Source organism: Hibiscus syriacus, unplaced genomic scaffold (assembly GCF_006381635.1).
Source record: "Hibiscus syriacus cultivar Baekdansim isolate YM2019G1 unplaced genomic scaffold, ASM638163v2 tig00110392_pilon, whole genome shotgun sequence".
Taxonomy (NCBI): Eukaryota; Viridiplantae; Streptophyta; class Magnoliopsida; order Malvales; family Malvaceae; genus Hibiscus; species Hibiscus syriacus.
Genome location: NW_024062720.1, coordinates 808,492 through 834,039, shown reverse-complemented (window position 1 = coordinate 834,039; position 25,548 = coordinate 808,492). Strand labels below are relative to the sequence as shown.

Genomic DNA, 25,548 nt, shown 5'->3' with positions numbered 1-25,548 from the left:
GTTGTCTTGCAAATTGTCCTCATTTTCTTTCTGAGTCTTTTCTGACCATAGCCAAACCCCTGCGTTTTTCATCTCTTGTATTACAACCCCTTCGTCCATTAATGCAAATTATTTATGGTTAACGAACACGTTTTTTATGTGGATCAATACCTCTTTTGAATGATGCAGATGATGGAAATAAAATAAAAGAGAGAAAAATTGAAAAGAGTTAGTAAGGTAAAGATAATAATAATGAAAATAAAAGGTCCTACCCCACATGATATCTACCCCACATACTTTAATTCCTACCCGGACATGATATCTATCCCGCATGCTAATTCCATACAAATCCTAACCGCATATTTGTCTAGTTCGCATGCTTTGAACAGAAAGTAAAGCATGAAACAAAGCAACTTAGGGTTTGGAATGAGGTTTTGGGGTAGGCTCTAATTCTCCATAGCCTCCCTGTTTAGGTTCTAAAAAACGGGACCCGAGTTCTCCTTGCCGGTGCCCCCTTGGGCTTACCACACCCTTAGTCCTAAGCCCATTACAAGCTTATGTGGACTAAGTTACACTCGAGAGGAAACATTCTCTTATGCCCGCACAGTGAATAAATTCACAAGAAGGCATCGCTTTCACCCCCACTTAAAAGGGTTCGGAGCTCGGGTATAGAGCTAGAGATGAAAACTTTTTCAAAAATCTGAAATCATTGAAAAAACGTCAATACAACTATTTACTTGAAAAAAATAATCAAAGATAAATAATTGGAATCAAATAAATAAATTAAAATTTAAACTTTTAATTTTCGCTAAAAAAAAGACAACTGAAAATTAATTTCGGCCTGACTCACTTACCTGTCCCCAGCGGAGTCGACAAGCTGTCGTAACCGTCTTTCGGTTGGGCCTTGGAATTGGGCTTCTACTTGAAAAAATGTGGATTGCAGTCGCCACCGACCATTTTAAAATGAATTTAGGTGGGTCGGACACCATCTTACCTGATCTGCATTTTTACCAGAAATGTGTCGGGTTCGGGAGTCGGTTACGGTCAAGGAAGGATTAGCACCCTTGAACCGCCCTTTCGATACTAATTAATTTGCCGGTTGTCTTAGTTGCGAAAATTCGAAATTTAAATTTAAATTTAACAGACCCGATTCAAATTACTTACAATTGATTGATTTGAATACCCTTAAAAGATAAAAACGTTAGATTCGTAGCGAAGTATAAAATCGAATTAGGATAGCAAGTGTGCAAACGTGAGAATAATAAATAAAACAAAAAAAAAATAGAAAATAACAAAACACGTAAAAATAATAATAAAAAAAACAAAATGAATAAAATGTTAAAAAAGGACACAGATAAAGGAAAAAAAATTCATGGAGTAAAAAAAAGGTAAAAGAAATTAAAAAAGAATAAAAATAATGTGTACTATAAAGTAGTATTTACTAAAACAAATAAAAATAATAAATATATAATATTAAGTAAAACAAGTAAAAAAATAAAGATATACATGATATTAAGAAAAAATAGAAAAAATAAAATAAAGTAAAAATATAATATATATAAATAAATAAAAACAAAAATAAAATATTAAGAAAAAATATATATAAAAACGTATAAAGTATAATATTAAGAAAAAATATATATACATAGCAAATGAAGAAAAATTAATACATCTATACATATATATATATAATGATATAAGATATATATAATAAAAATAATATAATAATAAAATAAAAAAAGAGGAATATAGTAAATAAATAAAAAATATATAATTAAAAATATATATATAGGAAACGAAATTAATATAAAAGTAAAATTAAAGGGTAAATTTCAAGGTAAATTAAAGATTAAGATTGACTTAGGGGGAATATTAAATACTTTTAAAAAAATGAACATGCCTCGGGAGTAGATCTAGGTTTGAAACTTCGAAACCCCATCCTTTTTTAGTCATCGGCGCAACCCACGCTTTGGGTTATTGGAACCAAATCTCAAGAAAAATAATATGCACATGTTAGAAATGAACGATTCAATGTAAAAAAAATGCTACCTTTTATTTCATTTTGGAATCGTTTACAATAGCTTTGCCTTTGTATTTTTTTCGTGCTTTCCTCTGTATCTTGTATGTAAATTGTCTGTTACAAATGAAGAGGATTACATGTATTTTATAGTGAAAAAAAACTAATTATTTTTAGGATCCTATTAACAATAGAATCCTAATGCAAATAGACTCCTTCTTCGATTGTTGCACGTTTATTGGTGTGGTTGTTGTTTTAAAAGATATGGTGGTGGAAGAGTCCTCTTAGGAGATGAACTTTTACTAATTCTATCTTTTAAGAAAATGGGTGTTTACACATATGTTGTTTAGGGTCATACTGAAGACTATTCTTGTAGGCAGTCTGCACGGGTATTTTTTTTCATGTGATGCTTATTTTTCAATTGTACACTTGTTGATTCTATGCCTTCATCTACAACGTGCTTCAATGAATGAATTTGGGAAACTGGTCAAGCTTCAGGTAGTTTCCCGGCTTGTTAATTACTCTCACATCATTGTTTCCTAAGTAAAGTATTTCTTGCTTGTACGTCTTCTTTGCTGGAAGTTATATGTGAATGGTTGTCATAATAGTAAACTATGCGTTAATGGATGCAGGGTCGTATTTCTTTTCCATTGATTTTAGACCTGTCACCATTCATGACTACTGAGGTGGAAATAACAAACTGGGAAGGGGTCCGTAAAGGGCAACTGAAGCTGCAAAGTCAAAAAAGCCAAGGCCTCGTCTCGACCTTATCAATGTGCAATATGAAACCATTTTCAATCACATTAGAAAACCAATGGGAGAACAGGTTTCTTCGGAAACATTAGAAAGCCAATGGAAGAGTAAGTTGTACCCAACTGATTGCAGTTCAAAGGCCTCCAACACGCTTGAGCAACATGATGACAAGGTTGGTTCCATATTACTAATCTGAACATATGTAGGCTGTAAACGTAATTTTGAGCAAAATATATTAATAACTATTTTTGTTAGTTCACTAAGAGGTTAGTTTTAACGTTTTTAGAGCACGTCTTGTGAATTGTGTTAAGGTGGCAGAGCTTTAGAAGCTTCTTGCCTTGGTTCTTTTGTGCCTTTCGCAGTTTGGCATTTGTGCGATGAATACTAAACTAGTTGTTTTCTTGTGTTTTCCTTTTTGGCATTGCTAGCTGTGCTATTTTTGTGCAGGTTTTGCCCTTTCATCATTGAAAAACTGTGAAAATGTTATCAAATTTGATTATTGGTGCATGAAGTGCAAAGAGAACAATTTCTCAGAGATCTTTTGCTGCTTGTGATCATGAATGGAAATTTATTAACATTTACATGGACCGAGATTCCCATTCTAGCACTCTAAACCTGTTTTTTGAAAAATCATGACTCATTCTTTGGATATATGCATCTGTTTCTTAACTTGGTTAAAAAAACTTGATTAAATTTTGGAACTTTGTTTTACCAACTTGATATATACGACACTGTAAATTTGGGATTCATAATTTGGGCACGACATGCATGGTTTTTTAATGGATTGAGGGCTGACAGCTGTCTATATAGGATGTGCATCTAATTTCTTGATGCAAGTAAGTTTGGCTGGCAAGTTACCTCCTTCAGACACTAAATTATATCGGCTTGTGTAACATCCTCAATATTGGGTTAGTGACAAAAGTGTAAAATTTTAAAATTCAATGACCAAATTAGATAAATTGAAAAGTGAAAGAATTAATTAAAAGATGGTGTATGATGAATTAATAAGTGAAGGAGAAGTAAAAGGGTAAAAGAGTCTTTGAGCAAATAAAATAATAATTGTGGGTATTATAATACCCATGTGGAATATGCTTTGAAGAGATAAGTTTCCAGACTTATCTTCTTCATCTTCTTCTCCCAAACGTGAAGCATCCAAGCCTAAGGTAAGTTTGATTTCTTTTGGTTAATCCTTCAAATTAAAGTATGAGTTTGATTCATGAAGCTTTAGGAAAGATGATGGATATGAAAAAGATCATAGAAACTCAAAGATTTGTAAGTTATGAATGATTAAAGATAGGAAGTGATTAGTAAAATTTTGAATAAGGATGTATAAATGGATTTAGAAGTTGAATTTGACTTGTCATAGGTGTGAATAATAAGTTATAAGTGTAAGAAATAAGTTTGGATTTCATGGAAATTTTGGTATAATTCTTAGTTTTAAGAATTTAAAGGAGATATGGGAAATTCTAAAGTGTTGGAATGATAAGAGTTAGTTAAAATGGTTGTAGTTGAGTTTAATGATATGAAAGGAGTTTTATATGAGGAAATTTAATGAAAAGTTATGGAATTTTCGGATAAAATCAGTTTATTATTGACATGTGCATCGATGCACTATGAATGGGCACCGATGCACTAAGACCAAATTTGAATGTGCATCGATGCATTAAGGGGTGCATCGATGCATTGGAATTTCGAACCTAATTTGGGTATCGATGCACCCATAGTGCATCGGTACACTTCTAAAGGAAATTATAAATATTAGTTTATTAAATTCGTTTAAGTTATTAGTATCGAATTATAAGGTTTAGGCTTCTTATAATTGTCTTGAAAATTATAATTATGTAGATATCGAGCCAAAACGAGTTCCAGAGCAAGGGACAAGTAAGATCGATCGAGGAAAAGGCAAAGAAATATAGGTGAGTGCATATGCATAGCATGAATATAGTATTATATTCAGTTCTAGACTTGTGATAAGTCTAGATTCAATATTTTGACACATGATCACATTCCATATTATGATACATGACATGAATTTATATTATATGTATTATGTGACATGAATATGAAGGAAAAGTTATATGAGCTATGTGATAAAGGTATGGAAATGATATGTCTATGTGATAAAGGTATGGAAATAATATGTCTCCGCGATATGAACTATGTGACCTGTGAAAGCCCATGTTATGTAGATGAGAACTATAGGTATAGTTGGCATGCCAAGATGCGGTCCTTCGGGACAAAATTCTACGTGGTCCTTCGGGACATATATGTATTCTTTGGAACATGTATGAGGTCTTTTGAGACATCTATTTGATCCTTGATATATGTATATGATTCTTAAGGAATTTCTACGTGGTTCTTATGGACATATTATATGGCACTACGGTGCAATTCTACGTGGCACTTCGGTGCAAATTTATACGAGTTGTGGTGACAGCATAGTGCGCAACCTCATAGTACTCATATACCTCAGGTTCTCAGTATTGTATCATGGGCTGTTGAACATATTTAACTTATTACATGAATTCATGATGGTTAATTTGACGGGATTATTGGTAAGATACATTGTTATGCATATTACATGGATTGCATAGCCGATTTCATTACATTTCATCTTATTATGTCATCATTATTACATTTCATTGTTATTATAATTATGCATCACTAAGTCTATGACTTAGCGTGTAAGTGTTTTACACGTAGGTACCGAAAAGCAGAACAACATAACTCCACTTGAAGGTCAGATCAGAAGCAGATTAAATAGTATATCTTATTATGTGAAAATAGGTTGGCGTGTAAACAAAGTCGGTAAATTAAGTATTTATGTTCTGATCGAGTTTTGTAGTGTTTTAAATGTATTTATGTAAATATAGATGCATAGTAATGAACGGTTAAATTTTTACGAGTTTTATGTACATTTTACGAAAGTCACTGTAGCAGTGGCAGTGCATCGATACGTTTATAGATACGTTTTTGCCTTAAATTTTTATAATGAAACATAATTCAATAATATATCATCTTATTTTCTTAAAATGAGTTCAAATATTTGGTTATTTTGGAAGAACATCGTTTTAAAAGGTCAATGTGATATCTCGGACTCGTATCCGGGTCGAGTACGGGTTGAGGTGTTACAGCTCGTCTCTGTTGTGGAGCACTTTGGGAAATCTGGAGGTGGTCATTATACTGTTTACAGAAGTATGAGAACTAAATCTGATGAGGAATGTTCTGCCGAATGCCCCGATCCTGCTGCAAACAAGTGGTTCTGCATTTCAGATTCTCAAGTACGTAGTGTTTCAGAGAAGGATGTCTTAGCTGGAGAAGCCAGCTTACTTTTCTATGTGAGGATCATAGAAGGCTGAAACAACGACTACTCATGCAAGTATATTTACCCTAACTCCATTGCACCTCTCTCAAAAGCTCTCTGCTTCTAGCATCACAGTTGCAAATCAGAACATTGAAGTGTTGATACGGTGCTTACGAGAAGCCTGAATGAACATAGATTTTGATAAACTAATTGGGATTGAACCTCTCCTGGAGTAACTGTGGAAGAAGCATATAGCTTGTATGGAGATTTTACCTCGAAGCTAAGCCTCTCCACCCTAAACCTATTTTTTTCATTGTGAAGAGCAAACAGCTGAAACAAGAGGAATTAATAGGATGCACGGATGGTTGCTATATACATTAAAATTTTCTGGTTTATGTCATTGATTGTGTACAATTTATTTGTGCTCGGTCAGGACATTTATGCTGTGATTTGCTGCTTGAAAATTGGTGTTCAAAAACAATACTTAGATAAACGGTGAGCTGAGGAGTTGATGATGATGATTATCATGGAAATCTTATGCTTGTCTCATTGGTCTTCAAGCATTTTTTTTATATAATTTAAGGACTACATTGTAAGAATATGTACAAGTTAAAAACTAAATACTTCATTATTCTACTTTTAAAAAGCTCCACGCCATCCTATTGTTGGAGTTCTAGTGATGGAGAGACTAAAATGAGCAACAATGACTAACAAACTTTTTTTGGACCAAAATACAAACGTACTGAAGCTGATTGACTATCCATGTAGTTTACCCTACGCTTTAATATAAAAAACAACCTCGAATTCTTTAGCAAATGTATTCCAACTCTCGATTCAAACTAACATTCTGTTTTCCGATTTGAAACTGACATTTCCACCCATTATCATACGGGTAAAATACAATTTAAATCGTTTAGTTATATATTTTATAATAAACGAGTCGGTTTTTTTTCTAAAAGTTGTGAACATGTCACTCAAATAAATATCATTACAAACAAATCACTTCGTGGTTAAAATTACAACAGAGTATAATCACTTATTTTATTTTTACTGAACTATGTTATAATGCTTCCAAAACTGCAAGTATCATGGGAGGGGGGTCTGCACAATTTTTTTTACTATTGCTTGCATTCTATGGGAGAATCCATTACCCTTCCATCATAATGCTGTCTAGATTAATTACAGTGGATAAGGATAGAGATTGAGAATCTCTTCTCACTCACACAAATACACAGGTTCTCCTCTCTCACTTCCTCTGTTATGGTCTTCGAGTGTTTGCCTTTCGTCCCTCTCATTTTTGGCACGAATCGAACGACCTCAGTAGTAAAGGAATCGTTGTTATTCCTTGAGGTCCCGAGGTTGAGAGTTATCTTTGAACAAATATTACCTTATATTTAACCAAATTAATTATAAAAAAAATCCCTCTCATTTTTTATGAGATATGGGTTTTCTGGACCTAATGCAATTCATACATGAGCTAGGTTTAGTTTTGCTTTGATTACTACAGTATTAAGATCATCATACTTAGCTATTCTGAAAACAGTTTCCATAGGTGCTGAGCTGCTGTACTAAATACTAATCTTGTGCAAGTTCTAACGAACCAATATGACCATGTCTCTTGGAATGGTGTTTTATTAAATAATGCATAATCAAAATTGGTCCTTTGCTCTAGTGCTAACCATTATGCATCAAGAGAAGACAATTAATGTAATGCCATTTATTCAGCTTCATCTAGGAAAATTGGTGGAACAATTATTTTCTGGTGTCTTCTCTATTGGAAACGACTGTTCTGCTAGCTAGATTCCTCAGGAAAGATTCGCAAATGATATATTGCAAGACCACATTGTTTATATATCACTAAATCTATATCCCTCATAACTGCAACTTCATCAGCTTCCTTGCTGGTTTTCTTGCTTAGACGCCTCATTCGCTTTTTAGATTTACTTACACTCCACTGCTTCTGACTTGTATTAGGCCTGTAAATGAACTGAACGTTCAGCGAACCGTTCATGAACCGTGCGGCGGGAAGTTCGTTTATGTGCGTTTATATATATTAAATAAACGAACATGAACAAGATTTTGTGTTCAAATGAACGAACATGAACATAAGTCTCGTTCGTTCATTTATGTTCGTTCGTTTATGTTCGTTTGGTTATGTTTATTCATTTATGTTTAACATAATCTTCTTAAATCAATTTTGGTGACCAATTTGTAAGTATCTTAAAAAATATTAATTAATCTGATATTCTGATGACCAACTCCATAATTAACCCAATTTTATTTGGAAAACCTAACAATATTAACATGGTTTAGTTCTTTTTGAACGATCCATAAGCTGCATACCCAGCACCGTCAACATCCACTGCGCCGGAACCCTATGTGACTGCGCCACCAACTGGTTATCCGATGAGCAAAGTGGAGTCCCAGAAACCGGTTGCTTTCGAAACCAAGTCCAAAGGTGATGGATTCCGGAAGGGATGTTAAGTATTAAGCACCGTTTCTTATACTCAAATAATCTTCTTTTCTTTCATATTTAATGGAGTATTCGAATTTACAAGTAAATAGTGATCAACCAACAACTCAAGCCAGCTTACTTTGAACTCAAGAACCCAATAATGGTGAGGCCTTATTCCATAGGTTGAGAAGTTCTTTAACGCGTTTCATCAAACAAATTTTGTTGGAAGATTAGCCAGCCGAGAAAGAATGGTTTTTGATGTATGAGTTGGTGTGAACAATAAACCAACCTACTTCTCTCATCTCCCAATTTCCAACTTCTACATAGCACGAAGCTAAGGACATGTTTGTTTGATCCCCAAGGATTAAGGTCGGCAATCACATGAAACACAATCTATGTTCATCTCGACTGTTGTTGAAGGAGAGAGGAAGAAAGAAAGTGGAGGAACGTTATGCAATCCCACATCAGTAACAAACAAGCAGCTCGGGGTTGGTAACTTATATAAAAGAAGATGGGGAAGAATAGGTTTAAGCATCTTTGCGCTTGGGGCAATGTCGAGCTTGAATCAAGCTCAGAATCGAGCTCGAGTCTCGAGTTTTAATCGAGCTCTTAAATTTTTTTTGAGTTCGAGCTTTTTCGAGTTCGATTCGAGTTTCAATATTATATTTCGAGTTCGAGTTGAGCTTGATAATTTTAAGCTCGCGAGTTTTCGAACTATTGAGCTTTAAATTTTTATAAATTTTGATAAAGGCCTAAACGTTTGAGCTTTATAAATTGTTCTTGCAGTGTTCTTAAAAATTCTTTGCTTCTATTATAGTGATCCTGGAATAATGTAATAATATAAGTGGCAAGAAAATTTGATAAAGGCTTCAGATTTTATGGCTAGTTAGTAATACTGAACCTGATCCCAAAAGCATAATGGATCCTTCATAAAGTGTTCTGAGTGTGCTAATAGTTTATCCGGGTGATAATATTGAGCTGAAATGCATTTAATATATAGATAATTATTATAATATCGTAACGATTATCGGAAAACAAATAAACACTATTGGAAAAATGAAAATAAAGAAAACTAACATTTACGTGGAAAACCTAAAAGGGAAAAAGCACGGGCAGAAGAGAAGAATTTCACTAAGAAGTTGTTTGTTTACTTCAGAATGATTAAGCGTTGAATGATACAAAAACACTATTCAAGTTTGTTTTAATCGAGCTCTTAAGTTTTTATTACACCTTGATTTAAATTTTGAAAGTGCAAATGTTTAGAGACAAAACACTCAAATCCTATTGAGGATGCAACGCCGCATCAAAATATTCTTTACAACACTCGCCATCAACAAATCCAAGTTTATTATTGGCAAGAAACGTGATGCGCTAGAACTCCAAACTGCCATCTTCAACATATATGTACCATTAAGTTTGTAAAGCTCGCTTTGCAAAATGTTTTCATGCATTGACCAATAAATTTGTATTCAAGTCAGAAGGACGCCATCAATGAAGTATTTTAAGTATGTCCTTTTTAGAATATAAATTTTAATTTAGATTAATTGGATACATCATCTTAAATTTTTTACATATTTCGAATCAAGTTTAAAATATTATAAAAATATCATAGATATAATCATTAAACTCAACTCCTAATTATTGTGCATCGAATAGTTTAGTTATATAATCATGAGAAAAATGGCAAGGCTCTAGATTAGGACATGATGATATACAATCATTCATCCCTATCTTCCTAAAAAAGGTTGGATGCTATTTGATTATGTAAAGCAACAATAAAAGAAGAAAGATTTGGCCTATAGGATGTGACCATGGGGGTGGAGGGGGTAAAAACTTTATAGGCCTGCATAATTCCCCCCATCAAATTATGAACCCATTATTAACATGATTAGAAGAAAAGAATGTTATAAATAGTAATATTCGAATTCCAGAGACATTAAATCTCGAAATAATTGAATTGAAGGAAGGAATAGATAGGGTAACATAGGATCTAAGATAAGTTTCCTGGCTTCATTTGTCGCGTCAAATTTCAAAGGCAATCATGCATGCCTGTTGATGAGCTGTTTTGGGTGTCCCAATTTATTGTGAGCGGGTGCCATGCATCTCTATTTTCTTTTACGTACAATCATTTAGGAATGGCAACGAGGCGGGTTCGGAGATTTTTTTTATCCCGTCCCTGAATCTGACCCGAAATGTTATACCTGAACCCAAACCTGACCAGATCCCGAGAAAAACCGAGCAGTCGTAGTTTTCATAAAAAATAGAAAAAATGATTACAAAAAATTAGAAAATTAGTTTACATGATTTACAATTCAAACTATAGTCACAAATTCAAACTCAATTCTAAATAATTGTCTAAACTCCAAAATAAAACACATACATAATTAAATACAAATTTGTTACGATATTCAAATCATACAACGAAGATGCATACGTAATATTAAGTTAAATAAAGTCATCCAAAATCGTCGTGCCACTTTTGTCACTTTCTTTGGTAGCTTCCTACATTGAGAAATTTATCAATAAATCAACCAAATTATAGAAAAAATCATATGTATATATAAAAAATATAAAATATATATATATATATATATATATATATATATATAATCGGGGCGGGGCGGGGTGGGGATATCTTGCCCCGAACCCAAACCCGAAAAAATCCTTGAATTTTACCTTGATACCCGACCTGATATTATTCAAACTCGACCTGACCCGAACTTAGTCGGGTTTTGGGTTTCCCCGTCGGGTTCAAGTCGTTCTGTCATTCCTACAACCATTAAGTTATTTTTTTAATCTGTGTAAAAAATGGGTTAATTTTGAGTTTAGTACCTAAACTATCAGTTTTGGTCTATTTTAATATCTAAACTTTCAATTTTTTTAAATCATACATAAAATTTAGTTTTTGTTTTATTTTATTATCCCATTCAAAATTTAACGTTAAACTTTTAAAAAATTTGAAAGTTTAGGTTCTAAAACGGATCAAAATTGATAGTTTAAGTATTAAACACATTAAAGTTTTAATGGCGGGATACTAAAATGAAACAAAAACTAAATGTTAAAAATAATTTTAAACAAAATTAAAAGTTTAGATATTAAAACAAATAAAAATTGATAATTTATATATTAAATACGTAACTTACCAAAAAAAAAATTGGTTTGATATCAACAAAGTTATTAATTGTACTTTGTAATCATTTTATCTTTTGTGGGGTCATATCATATTACATAAGATGAATCTACCGTGGAAGGTGGTGGTCTTTTTAAAACTTTTAAATTTTCATATATGTTTTAGATATTTTATGTTTTTATTGAAATTTATTTTTATTTTTAAAATATTATAAATTCATTTTATATTAAAATTTTATTAATTCGAGATAAAATAAAGTTGTATCTAACCAAGTATATACAAAATAATTAATAGCAATAGATTTTGAACCACTTTGAGTGTATTCTCTTTTTTTTCAAAGTATCTTAGGTGAAATACATGCTCAATTCCATACACAATGTGATATATAATGTGGAGCAAATAAGAAACAGCAGGTCTACTTTATGGGTTATTATGAATTGGATATGCCCCATGAAATGAAATCTCATAGATAATAAAGGATTGTCTTATGGTTCGATTTTTGTCTCCTTTTAGGTGGATTTTTCCACGTTTATGGTATTGCATGAGGAATCAATCTTGCCACATTCAGCTGATTTGCATCGTGTAGGTTATATTGGAATATGCATTCTGGAATATATATTTGCATTCTAGAATATGCATTGCTAACGTGTAATCTGTGCATGCACTGTTAATGTGTGCATTGAGTGTGTGTGAGAGAGTTGTTATGGTTGTTAAGGATAGGGACGTTTTGGATTCTGTTATGAATGTTGTTATAGGAAACTAAGAGATTGAGTAAGCTTGAAGTCATAGCTGCTATATAAGCTGGTTGTGATGTAGTTGCACGTGAAGCATAATAGTAATATCAGATGTTATTCATTTGATCTTAATTCTCAACATGGTATCAGTTGCTAAAGATCCTGAAGCCTTTCTTCCGCCGCACCTTTCTTTCTCCACTGTTATCTCCATTACCTTTTTTTCAAGTTGTTTTTCTTCATCCGTGTTTTTCTTCATCTTCTGCTCTTCATTGAATGATGTTGCTGTCATCGCTAGCACCACCTGTTTCTTCTTCTTTTTCTGCCGCAAGTATCGCATCATGAGGTGATTGTCTCTTTTATCACCAGTTTTTCTTTAACATCAGTATTGAAGAATTTTGAGTTAAACAATGATGGCTCTGTCGTGCATTTATCATTTATGATCTTATTTGGAATCATCTACTACATGTTCGACGTTTTGTTTGTGAGAGTTCGGTAGTGACAATGTTTTCTCCCGCTGCTTGGAATTCGTTGGTGCTATCGTGACTGTTTCCAGCATTGTTAATGATCGTATCCACCTGCTATTCTCTTGCCGCTCTTGTTGATGATGCCTTTGTCATCACTGCTGCAAAATTGTTCTCAAATATCTTGTCTGTTTTTCGGGTTCATCGGATCTCTAGTTGTTTGTTATCTTCGTCGATTCACCAGTCGAACTTCCTCTATTTCATATCAGAATCTCATATCTGAATCTGGTTTCTTGACGCCAGTTGGTTGTTCATTGGCAGTGTTACAAATTTGATGGTTTGCTACGTCAGAGTTTCATCGTCATCGCTTCATGTTTTCTGGCGACTGTTGCAATTCTACAATGAGATATGTTGAGTTTGTTTTTCAGGTTCTATCTAAATGCATGCTGCCTCCTCTATCATTCGTGTTTGATTACTGATTCATGTCTCAGTCACTATCATTTCTTAGTTTTAGATGGTAATTGATTTTGGAATATCAGTTGTTGTCTGTCCACTGCTTATGGTTTATTGAGATTAGTTTTGTGTTGGTGATTCACAATGGTTAATCAAATTTGGTTTGGTGATTGGATTCTTGCATTTGGGACATTATTCAAGTAAGAAATCAAAGTTAGCGTGAATTTGAGCAGAGTAGCAACATGTCACATGTGAGAATTCTGATGTAGTGATTTAGTTGTTGCATAGACGTGCATACTCCTCCTTCTGAGTCTTGTTCTATTGACTTTTACTGAATTGGTTACTGCTGATGGTTGGCTGAATACTTGTTCATTGGTATAAGCGAGTTAATTTGGTTGAGAACAATGGTATTGTTTTGGTGATCTCTTCAATAGTCATGTTCTGTTTAAAAACAACTTATTGTTGTGGTATCTTTTCATCATTTGTTACTTTTTCTCCAAAGAAATCATGGGACTTGAAAGCTTCACAGAAAATCTAAAGGCACATTGGGTAAAAGGATGAAGGAAGAAAATAAAGGTGAATAAAGTAGAACGAAGGGAAGCATCACACTTTTGATTCTCGTCTATAGTAGAACGAAGGGAGGCATCGCACTTTCGATTCAAGAAGAACGGAAGGAAGCATCGCACTTTCGATTCAATTCGAACGGAAGGAAGCATCGCACTTTCGATTCAACTAGAACGGATGATTTACTAAATCATTGTCCAAATATTTGTTTTAGCAATTTTGACCCAAAGTGCAGATTTTCTCATTTACTCAAGGAGAAGGAAAAGAGTAGGGAGAATATTGGAATATGCATTCTGGAATATACATTCTGGAATATACATTTGCATTCTAGAATATGCATTGTTAACGTGTAATGTGTGCATGCACTGTTAATGTGTGCATTGAGTGTGTGTGTGTGTGTGAGTTGTTATGGTTGTTAAGGATAGGGACGTTTTGGATTCTATTATGAATGTTGTTATAGGAAGTTAAGAGATTGAGTAAGTTTGAAGTCATAGCTGCTATACAAGCTGGTTGTGATGTAGTTGCACGTGAAGCATAATAGTAATATCAGATGTTATTCATTTGATCTTAAATCTCAACAGGTTAAAAGAGAATGAAAAATAATAATTGATGGCGGTGCATGCACACAACATTTGTGCTTTAAAAATAACTCATAGATAACTTAATAATTATAATATATATATCAAAATCAATTAATACACTTATTAAATCGTTAAATAATTAACTCCCATAGATAATTTATACATGAATAAAATATTTAGAAAAGGTCGAACATTTTAGTATAATTAATACGGTTCATGTGTTGGTTGAGGATTGAGGTATCAAAATTGAAGAGGAACCATGTTCCGTTTGACCCACCTTTGAACTAAATTGATTGATGACATAACTAAATTTTTGTTAAATATTTATATATTAATTTAATATCAATCATATTAAAAACAATATGATTCTTAAAATTATGAATTAGAGAATTTAGAAGAAAATGATGTGAACAAATAATTTGAGCGAGAGCTACGAAAGTAGGGATGGCAGTATAACTCGAAATCTGGTCAAGTTCAGATCGGGTCGAGTTGATTGATATCGTGTCGGGTCGAGTATCGTGGATTTTTTCGGGTAGGGTTCGGGTTCGGGTAAGATATCCCTGCCCCGATTATATATATATATATATATATAATATTTTATATTTTTTATATTAATTATATATATAATATTTTCGGATTCGGGTTCGAGTATAATATTTCGGGTCGGATTCGGAGAAGGGACAAAAAAAATCTCCAACGGGACGCCCCAATAAAAAATCCGTCGAGGATCACGTCGAGATCAGAGATGTGAATTCATTTCGGGTTCGGGGACGGGACGAGCAAAACCCGCCCCGAATTCGACCCGTTGTCATTCCTATACGAAAGACATAAAGCCACGTAATCTGATAAGGAACGAAGCTTTCCTACGCGTTGGAGCTGTTCTGTTCAAGTGGGGGCTGCCCTTCTTCCACGTGTTAATTTGTCTCGAATTTCGAACTCACAATTTTAATTAAGTTAAAAGGCTTTTGCCATAAATAAAATAAAATAAAAGGCTGACTCGGGAATGCCAAAAATATAAAAAGGAATCTTTCATCTTTTAGAAATGAACTGAGGTGGGCTTTTCCTTATCTACCACCTGGGATTTTCATTTTAATAATAAATTAACCAAAAAAAAATCTATTGAGCGTGATACAGTGGTCAACCGTAGTCGTTGACTATCTTTCTCTGTTTACATTTTTATTCCGAACATTTTGTTGTTTCTACATGATAAATGATGCACATATTTACTATATTATATATATTTTGGACATGCAATTAATCAAAAGATCAAATTGGTCATGGCTTGTCAGGATATGTATGAACTAAAGGGTTCAAGGAGTACAGATTTTACCTTTAAAAAATTCAGAGCATGTGTGATCAACAGTTCTTAACATAATTGTTGCATGTACATGTGGCTAGGCAATGGGCACCTCATAAAACCCATTACTTTGATTCACTTCAATTTGCCTCGTATAATGTGTACATGATCCAATTATGCAATGTGGATATGAATAAAGTAATCAATTCTTGATTTACCCATTCTTTTTGTTGTTAGACCATAATTTTATTGACAAAGTGGGCTTAAAATAATATTTAATAACACAATTAAGCGATTTTAATGGTTAAATAGATTATATCTATTCTTAGAGGTTACTGGGTTCAAGCATGTCGTTTGTAAGGGTGTTTAAACATTTATTGTTAAATGATTGAGAGCCTCTCGATCAAGTATTACCTTATAATTTCCTCAGTCTTTCAACAATCGGTATTTGATCTATTGATTAACTAATATGGGTTGAGTTTTACAAAGTCCCATTATGGTCTATTACTTACAATAGATGGAATAGAAAATATGGCATATAATTGAAGGTTTTAGTAACTAATATAATATTATAAAATGGAAAAAAGAATTCCTTGAGAACACCAAAGCTGAGAAGGCTCTGGACATTGAACTAAACAAAAAAGTCAAAATGTAAAACGCTTGTTGGTAGTCAAAATCTATGGGTATTCAATATGTTTTATGAAAGTTATAGGTTTGCCTTCTCAACTGTCATACCTTGTTTCTTTATCAAGCTTTGTTTTTTTAATTAACTTTCACTCTCTCTAACCCTACTCTCTCAATTATGTAACTCACCCAAATTTGTCAATTCCATTTTTTAAAATGATAATATGTTAGTAATAATTATAAAAGATAATTAATAAAATATAAAAAATACGTCAAATTATTTTTAGAAGTGAACTCATAAAATTACAGTGAATTCATTATTTTTAGTAGTTGAATATGATATTGAAAGGAGATAAGATTTTTCTAATTTTATTCTAAGAAGACAATTCAAAATGAAAGAAGCTTCTTCTTCTTCTCCTTGATGAACTAAACCAGTGATAATAAAAATGAAATATTTTATAATTAATAACAAAATAAAGTTGTGAAGGAAAAAAAATGAATGGATAAGTTTCGAAACTTGGTTTTGTTTGATATGACTTCGTCATGTCTCATGTACTAGGATAAAAATCTGGTAATAAATAAAGGTAAACCATATATTCAGTACTTAAAATATTACTTTTGTTTCATTTTGATACTTAAATTTAATTTTTCGTCAACCACACCTAATATTTTCATAAGATGGTGTCACGTTATCAAAAAAAATGTCAGATCAACAATTATGCTGATTTTTTAACGACAATATATCAAATTGAAACCTAAATAAACATGAGGTATATTTTTGAAAATATAAAGTTTAAGTACCAAAATGAAATAAAGGTAATAGTCCAGGCGCTAAACTTAGTTTGTCCTAAATAAAATAGTAATAATAAATTAATAATGATGGTGGATTGTTGTTCTTCTGAAATGTTCTGACGGCCGACCTCAACCTGTTGGGATTAAAAATTACATATCGCCTCTATTATTATTGATTCTCTTATGCGAAATAAATAAATTAAGGTTTTTTTATTTTTTATTTTTATATATTTAAAAATGTTTCTCTCTCCTGTTCTCATCCTATAAATAGCCAAGCAAAACCCAAAGCCATTTGTTCATCTGCCCCCCGTGTATACAAATATATTTCAAACTCAAAAACCACCCATTTTCATCCCCGAAATTTTTAAAAGATTGAATCTTGTTTATCTGCTTTTTTTTTTCTTTCGTCTTTAAGATAACGGACAGAGAAAGCAGTAAAGGAGAAAAAACAATGGTGATATTGTCAAAACCGGTAATTGAACAGTTTTCGTATATAAGAAACAAGCAGCCATCTGCCGCATTGTTCCCTCCTCTTATCCCCATGGTGGACCTCTCGAAACCTGACTCCAAACACCAGATAATCAAGGCCTGCGAAGAATTCGGATTCTTCAAGGTGATCAACCATGGGGTTCCCATGGAACTCATTTCCAGGCTGGAATCTGAGGCCACCGAGTTCTTCTCTTTACCTCTTTGCGAGAAAGAGAAAACAGGGCAGCCCAAACCTTATGGATATGGAAATAAAAGGATCGGTCCCAATGGTGATGTTGGTTGGGTCGAATATCTCCTCCTTACGACCAACCAAGACCCAAACCTCGCTACTGAAAACCCAGAAAGTTTCGGGTACTTTTTCTTTTTCTTACGGGAGACGGGATATCTGCCATGTTTTTCTTTTTTAACAGCTTTTGAATCTGTGTTGTTATTTCTCAGGGTTGCTTTGAATAATTATATGGCGGCGGTGAAGAAAATGGCATGCGAGATACTTGAAATGGTGGCAGATGGGCTAAAGATTCAACCGAGGAATTCGTTGAGTAAGCTGATGATGGACGAGCAGAGTGACTCTGTTTTCAGGCTTAACCATTACCCTCCATGCCCGGATGCCCTTCAATCTTTGAATGGAAATGTGATTGGATTCGGCGAACACACCGACCCACAAATCATTTCGGTTCTAAGATCCAACAACACTGCTGGCCTCCAAATCTCTCTTAGAGATGGCTCTTGGATTTCAGTCCCACCCGACCAGTACTCATTCTTCATCAATGTTGGTGATTCGTTACAGGTAAAAAAAAAAAGACCTTTTCTTTTCTTTTCCCCCAAACGCATGAAAAACAAGTCTAATTCATCCAAAATGTTTCAGGTAATGACGAATGGAAGGTTCAATAGTGTGAAGCATAGGGTGATGGCCAACAGTGTGAAATCAAGGCTGTCGATGATATATTTCTGTGGACCACCATTGAGTGAGAAAATAGCGCCGTTGCCATGCTTGATGAGGGGTGATCAACAGAGCTTGTACAAAGAATTTACATGGTTCGAGTACAAAAGATCAGCTTACGCTTCTCGATTGGCCCATAACAGGCTCATGCACTTTGAGAAAATAGCCGCCTCATGATTTCATCTTCTTCATTTTATAAAGTAGCTTTTCAGTATACTTAGAGAAGAAAAAAGAAATACAAGTAGAAAGCTTTTAGTATCAAACTTTTCCTGTAGCAGGGAAAAGAAACCGTGTAATTTAGTTGTTTTTTTCTTTCTTTCTGGGTTTGTTTTTACTGAATGTAACTGTCTTTCTTAATATAGTACAATTTTCATTTCCATCGTTATCATCAACCACTTTCATAAATGAAGTAATAAACAAGAAATAATACAACCCAACTAATTTTTTAATACACCGTCAATTTCAACTTCAATAATAAACAATAAATTATCTGATATGACATACAAACATGTCCATTTGTCGAGTCTGTTCATTTTTTTCTTCGTACCGGACATTGGAGGATTAAAATATTCGAACTTTACGTGCAAATTATTCCTCGAGTCCCTAACTTAAGATGGGGAAAGTCAAGGATTTATTAAGTGAAAACAATAGGGGTTGTAAATAAATACAAGATTAAAATAATTTTCGGAAGTGACGTAATCACGTTGGTAGTGATAAAATTAGTATTAGTAAGAGTATCTACCACAATATTGTAATTAAATACGTCATTTTTTATATTATATGGACTGGTTTGACCTTATTTCAATAATAAAATGATCAAATTGGTTTATTTAATAACAGAGATACTAATAATATATATGGTTTAGAAACCCTAGTTGCTCTCTCCTGCTTTCTATATATCAGGTTAATTTTCTTTCAATTTTATTTAGTATATTGTGATATTGATTGCCAGTCATTGATTTTAATAAGAATAATTATGTATTTGTGGTATGTTTTTTCTGTTTTTGTGACATATTTTCCGTCTTCTTTCTCGATCGTTTGGCGTTCTTTTTATTTTATGTTTTCTTAAGGTTGGATTTGATGACGCTCAAGATGATGTTTATTTATAATCATGTTGATCTTCCTTAATACAGACTCTCGAATTGAATCTGGATACGTGACTTTGTATTTGTGGATAATTTCTCACGACGCTCGACTTTGATTTGCGATTCTCGGTGCGTCTTTCAATAAATTAATCCCCTTTTATGATTCGTTTGTCGATGCAATCAAACTTATTCATATCTATTTTTCGTTCAAGTCTTTTGGTTGAGTTTTTAACATTTTAGTTTCAATTTTGGACATGTTCACTTTTTAATAAGATTATCGGCTTCTATACAAAAGAAAATAACCGAGATACTAATTGATACAGTCCTTATAATGGAAGGACCTGAAAAGTACTTTCACCTATAATTGTTGTATGTTAATGTTAGTATTACCAAGAATCAAGATTAGAGTTAAGTCCCCATCTTCATAACATCATTCCCAGAAACATATTAGAATTTATTTAAAATGATTTTAACTTTAGATTTAGTTGAAAACTTGTGATTCATTCGTTCTAATTACTTGAAACTAGGAGCACATTGAACTAATCAAGTATCAAATAACAAATTGAGTCATTAATAAAGTTATAATTAGAGGGAATAAACTTGTATGTTAGCATAAAATATCAAAGTTTAAACCTAAAAATAACAAAATATAATTGAAGAAATAACAATTTGGTTCTAATTACTTCAACACATTATCATTGGATTGCTTAATACATATTTATTTATTTGTCACGTTGAACATTTATTTATAAACGAATTGATTGATGGAATAAATGTTGGAAAATGAAAACTTGGGCCCTTGAATTTTAATTTTGTTATTATTTTGGGACCACTGAATTTTGTAAAGGAATAAGCAGGCACTTTCCATAGGCCCAACTGAAAAGGGGAAACAAGAGTGATTGGTGTTAAAAGCCTGGCGATGCTTTTACTTGATGTGTAAAACTACCGTTACGCATTTACGCATGTTTTGAACATTCATTTATATATAGAGAGAGAGCAAGTTTTGAATGGGTAATCCAACGACACGATGTAGTCGGCCCGTTTTAAGCTCTACTTTGCTCCAACAAACATATATATCACGTGCAGCTCCACGTCCCAATCATTTCTTATTTCATTGTATTTTTATATTTACAAGAAATGATAATTCTATTGCTACGACCCAAAAACAAATTGCTCTCTTGTTTTTGAGAAATCAAACCGTTGAAACCATGTTTGACAGACGGTTCGACCATTGCCGCCAATAATGGCTTTTGTTTTTCATTGACACGAGCCAAGCTAAATAGCATTAATAAAGAGTGCATCATAATGTGATTTTGTTTGCAGGATATGAACATGCCAACAAATTAAATCAATCAGGCAACCTGGATTCAGAACATTATGAATAGGATCAAACAACCTACCTTTTTCATCTGCTACAATAATCTGTTTACTTTCCTAATATCTATCTATTTATGGATTCAGAACATTATGAATAGGATCAAACAACCTACCTTGACTTTTCAACTACTTGTATCCAAGCTGAGGGTCGGGACTCGGCAAGTTAACAGCAATGACCAGCATCATCCATTCGAGAAACGCGATAACAGGAAGCCAGTCCATAAAACTATTGCCATGAAATTCCAGGGCCACTTGTCACCGCTCTAGCTTCAGCCAGAGATACAGCCATTGCCAGCATCATTTGCTCCTCGTAACTTTCGGGAATAATGGGCCCAGGCCCAGGAGCATTCTGAAAGCTGCCCCTAACTTCGTGTTCTTGGGGTATTTCCGGGATCCCACCGGCATCTTGTGTCACATCAGAGCTTGAAGAGCTAGTCCCAGCTTCAGCCCCCTCTGATCCATGATCTAAACCCCATTTCCCTTCATCTCTTGCTGGTGTCATCACACCATCACCGACTGCACTATCTGCAGGAGGATAGTTCCCGGCAACTGGGTCCAATTCCGACCTGTTATAAAACCTGCTGCTGCTTCCGGGAAGCATATTTCCATCATGGTTATGAGAAGAAGACTCTCCACCTGTCTGCTGACGCTCAGCAAGGGCAGCTATTGCACACGCAAGTCCACCGGAAGGAGATGATGATGAACCTGCAACTGTGGTCATGGCTGGTGAGATATAGCGGTCTCTGGAAACATAATGCACTGAAGCAGCAGCATCTACATGGTTGGAATTTCTGTGTCTGCTGTTCTCCTGTACCAGTTCAAATTTAAAGAATCAATCGAAGTTGGGCGTAATATAGTCAAGTAGAAATGGAGATCCTACACAAATAACAAGAGAGCATTAGAAACATTTTAAGATTACAAGTTACAAGATTTCTTCATTTATTTTTTTACCTGATTAAATAAATAACAAAGTTCACCGTTCAGCAACTTAAACCGAAACCAGTTTCCTAACCAAAAGAGCTATAGGGAAAACCCTTTGTTTAAACTGACAAGCATGAGTTCATTACAGCAGCTAAATACTTAAATTCTGCAATTAGTTTCGTACACAATCTCATCTAATTTTAAAAAAATGAACCTGAATCGACTGCCAAACCGCTTCCATGACCATTATCTCCTCAAGGTCTATGTCAAACTCATCATTCCTGCAATTTAAGCATTTGATAGTCAAAGAAGATTCATTCTAGAACAAAGTCTAGCTAGCCAGGTTTAAGCCTGACAGAGTAGTATGTAACTAGTGCTGTCGAAAACTAAATATTCTATCATCTTTTTCATTCAAAAGCAAATAACACTTTAAGTTAACCAAAATGAAATGCAATGACCGAGACCTTCCGATCTTTTTTCCTTTTCTTTTTTGCCATAACACCTGGAATGGTTGGCATCATCTTTACACCAATAGGAACTTTTTGAGCATCAGCTAAACATGCTTTTTTTTCTTTATCATTCAAAAGTAAACAGAATAAAGGTTACTCGCAAATACCCTAATTATTAAATAAAGATCTGCTTTTATAGTTTGCATCCATATCCTCTTCAAACATTGTCTATTCACAGGACCATTATCCATTAAATAACATGTTCTCAAGAAGGAATTTGTAGGTCAACTATTTACATATTAAAGTCACTTTCCATCTCCATCATCCTGTCTATGACAGGTGTCCCTTGTTACTTTAGGCACTCATCCGTTATCTCATCTTTACTCGTATGCAACAAATCTAACGAAATAATTTGTTCTCAAAAATACTTGTGAATGGTGAAATATTTTTCATTTTTCCTCGCACATGAATTAAACAAGAGAAAGCTTTGGTGCTGAATTAGCATACTGACAAATCATCACAGTGTAACTTTCAACTATAAAAGTCATCTCCAAATCCATTTTCAGATTACTCCTTCAGCCTACTTTTACCAATGCCATTTCAACTCCAGAATAAATAACAGAATCGCAGCTGTAACTCCAATACCATTTGCGTGAAACTCATTTGAACAAATCTAGCATAAAACATACCTTTTACTCTCACACAACAAAACTTGAGTAAACACAAAGAACTATCATACAACATGAGTTTAGAGATTTCAAAATCAAACAGAAAAATCAACACTTATACGAACCGAAAACCATGTACTATGCAATATTCCAATTTCCTCTTAACATATGAACAGTTAATCACTTTATCCTACAAATGGACGCAAAGCTACCTATAACTTTGCCTACCTGTTAGCCCTTGGATGTGAAGGTTGTCTGATCAAAGAGGCAGATGAAAATATCTCCTCCTCACCAGAGGATCCATCTGCAAATAACAAGAAAAAAGTAATGAAAAAAATCTCAAGACAGAACAATATCGAAGCAAGTACCAAATATAGGAAAAAATAGAATAACAATAAATTCAGACCTCCAACTGAATTGTACTGAACATCTCCTGCTGCAACTGCGGTGCTTGAAGAACCCAATTCTTGTCTCTTGTTCATTCTCTCTTCGTCGTCCTGAAGTTCCTGTTGCCTCATTCTAATTTGTGCTTCTATGACACGTTGTTCTTCCTGCAAAATTTAAATAGCAAAGGGAGTATCAAACTTATTTTTTATCTCGTGAAAATCACAGGAATTACACCCTTCTTTTATTCTCATTCACAAGGAGGTGGGAACTTACAATTTGCTCTATCCCTTTTTCCTCTTTTGTTTTCACACCTCGATACTCGACAGCATAGTTAGAGGTTTTGCAAAAAGGACACCTCAAATTGTCAAGGAATGCAAACATTGGAATACAAGTATACACACAACTAATCAATTTGAAAATTTCTATTCACTAATTGGAAGGATACTGTGTAGGACGGGTTGAATTAGGATTCTTCATTTGCAAAAAACACTCTGGTGCAAATAAGTTGTGTCAATATTTCATATAACTAGCAGTATCAGTAGTTCATCATCATTCGAAAAAAATCAGATATAGTTTACCCGTGCAAATGCTTTTCATGCAGCACCTCGATCTGTTGAGACTTGGATAATACTAAAATGCAAAAGTAGAAAAAGAAAATCATATTCATGTAATCAGAAGGTATTACATTCAACCACAACCACTTTTAAAAGACAATTAAAAATGAATTTCATTCAATAAAAGACCGGCAAAGAAGAGCACAGAGCAAGCATCGACTGATAAAGCAAAATGATTAAAAAGCAAGGAATTAGCAATCGGACAGTAAGCATAACAAGAAAGCGAATGAAATAAGCACAAACCAAGAAGCAAATTGGGCATTCTTCAAGATTGGAACAGCATTCTTCATCACCAGGATAGCAAGGCGCAAGCTTTGATTCAAGTATCAGCTTTCTTAGCTTCTTAATATCCACATCTTTATGAACATACAGCCCTTGTGGGCGCGTATACTTCTCATCGACAGCTTGTCTCCGCCTTCCCAATTTATTACCCATTAAAAAATACAAAACTGTATTCCGCTATCCAGCAAATCGTGCTCCTTTTTTTCAAGTCGATATTTGATTATTTTTCAAATTCTCAAGAACCAGAACCAACCAAAATTACTACACATTTGATTTGGTTATCTGGTTTACTAAAAATCACCAAGCATTATGAACAAACAATCACGTAGAATCTAAAACCGTAATTTGTAGCTTTACAACACAATCAAACACACACACTATAGCAGAACACAATTCTCATCCAAATTGATAATAGTTAACTACATAAAATCATGCCACATGAGTCCTGCTCCTGCAAATGCAACAACAACAAAAATCAAAATTAAATATATGTCACCAGTGAAACAATGCATCAAAAATGTAGTTTACGAACCAAAAGTTGATTAGGAGAAAAACCCTAATTTCTGAATTAGTAAAAGAAATTAACTTACCAAGTCTCCACCTTTCACAGCTGAATTGGCCAGTGCAATCCTTCCGGAAACATGGTCATAACTATAATTAAACCGAAGAAAGGAAACATTAACACTAAACGAAAAGGTAAAAAATCGTCGCAGAGACGGATTAGTTTCACAAGGATTAACACAAAATGGAGCCAAAAGACAAAGCTTTCGAAACAAAACAAAATCGATGCAAATAAACAAACCAGAAAAAGAAAAGAACTTTATTAAATTATGGGTAGTTTGAGAGATGGAAAAGAAAAACTGACCTTGAAACCTGGAAGGTAATTGCTGAAGCGAATTTGGAAACTTAGATCGACAGAAAGAAAGAGAGAGAGAGACTTTGGTAACGAGAATAGAAACACAATCAGAACTTTCTCTCAGAAAAAGAACGAGATTTTCTTTCTTTTTTTTTTTTTAAATTGTAATTTGTTTATGTTTTCATTTTCTTCGTATTATCTTGAATGTTTTGGTTTCTTTCGGTTGTTTGGATGGAAAGTTTTTTATATAAAGACAAAACAAAATTAGGAATTTTTTATTATTTAATTTTGGAGTTGATACTGCAAAATCACTATTTCTTATTTATTTAGTACTCA

At 33.6% G+C, this 25,548-nt stretch overlaps 2 protein-coding genes across 2 annotated transcripts; one reads left to right on the top strand and one right to left on the bottom strand.

Moving 5' to 3' along the window:
* The first annotated feature begins 13,764 nt into the window (after positions 1-13,764).
* On the top strand, positions 13,765-18,765 carry LOC120123255 (gibberellin 2-beta-dioxygenase 1-like). Its single transcript, XM_039142172.1, has 4 exons — positions 13,765-13,770; positions 17,560-17,984; positions 18,072-18,420; positions 18,499-18,765. The coding sequence occupies exons 2-4, from the start codon at positions 17,596-17,598 to the stop codon at positions 18,748-18,750; spliced, it is 990 nt and encodes a 329-aa protein (XP_038998103.1). The 5' UTR covers positions 13,765-13,770; positions 17,560-17,595; the 3' UTR covers positions 18,751-18,765.
* A 2,278-nt stretch (positions 18,766-21,043) lies between these two features.
* Positions 21,044-24,664, bottom strand: LOC120123254 (E3 ubiquitin-protein ligase DA2-like). The gene is made up of 8 exons (XM_039142171.1): positions 24,318-24,664; positions 24,039-24,090; positions 23,906-23,951; positions 23,734-23,815; positions 23,480-23,624; positions 23,302-23,377; positions 22,171-22,237; positions 21,044-21,843 (listed from the first exon to the last, which is right to left on the bottom strand). Exons 1-8 carry the CDS (start codon positions 24,507-24,509, stop codon positions 21,262-21,264), a joined length of 1,242 nt encoding a protein of 413 aa, XP_038998102.1. The 5' UTR covers positions 24,510-24,664; the 3' UTR covers positions 21,044-21,261.
* Positions 24,665-25,548: the final 884 nt, after the last annotated feature.

Bases quoted from the DNA above. Each gene is read 5' to 3' on its own strand.
- LOC120123255 (XM_039142172.1), top strand. From the start codon at position 17,596: ATGGTGATATTGTCAAAACCGGTAATTGAACAGTTTTCGTATATAAGA. The intron at 17,985-18,071 runs GTACTTTTTCTT...GTTATTTCTCAG, and splicing joins GAAAACCCAGAAAGTTTCGG to GGTTGCTTTGAATAATTATA. The intron at 18,421-18,498 runs GTAAAAAAAAAA...AAAATGTTTCAG, and splicing joins ATGTTGGTGATTCGTTACAG to GTAATGACGAATGGAAGGTT.
- LOC120123254 (XM_039142171.1), bottom strand. From the start codon at position 24,509: ATGGGTAATAAATTGGGAAGGCGGAGACAAGCTGTCGATGAGAAGTAT. The intron at 23,952-24,038 runs GTAAACTATATC...TATTTGCACCAG, and splicing joins CATGAAAAGCATTTGCACGG to AGTGTTTTTTGCAAATGAAG. The intron at 23,625-23,733 runs GTAAGTTCCCAC...TAAATTTTGCAG, and splicing joins AAAAAGGGATAGAGCAAATT to GAAGAACAACGTGTCATAGA.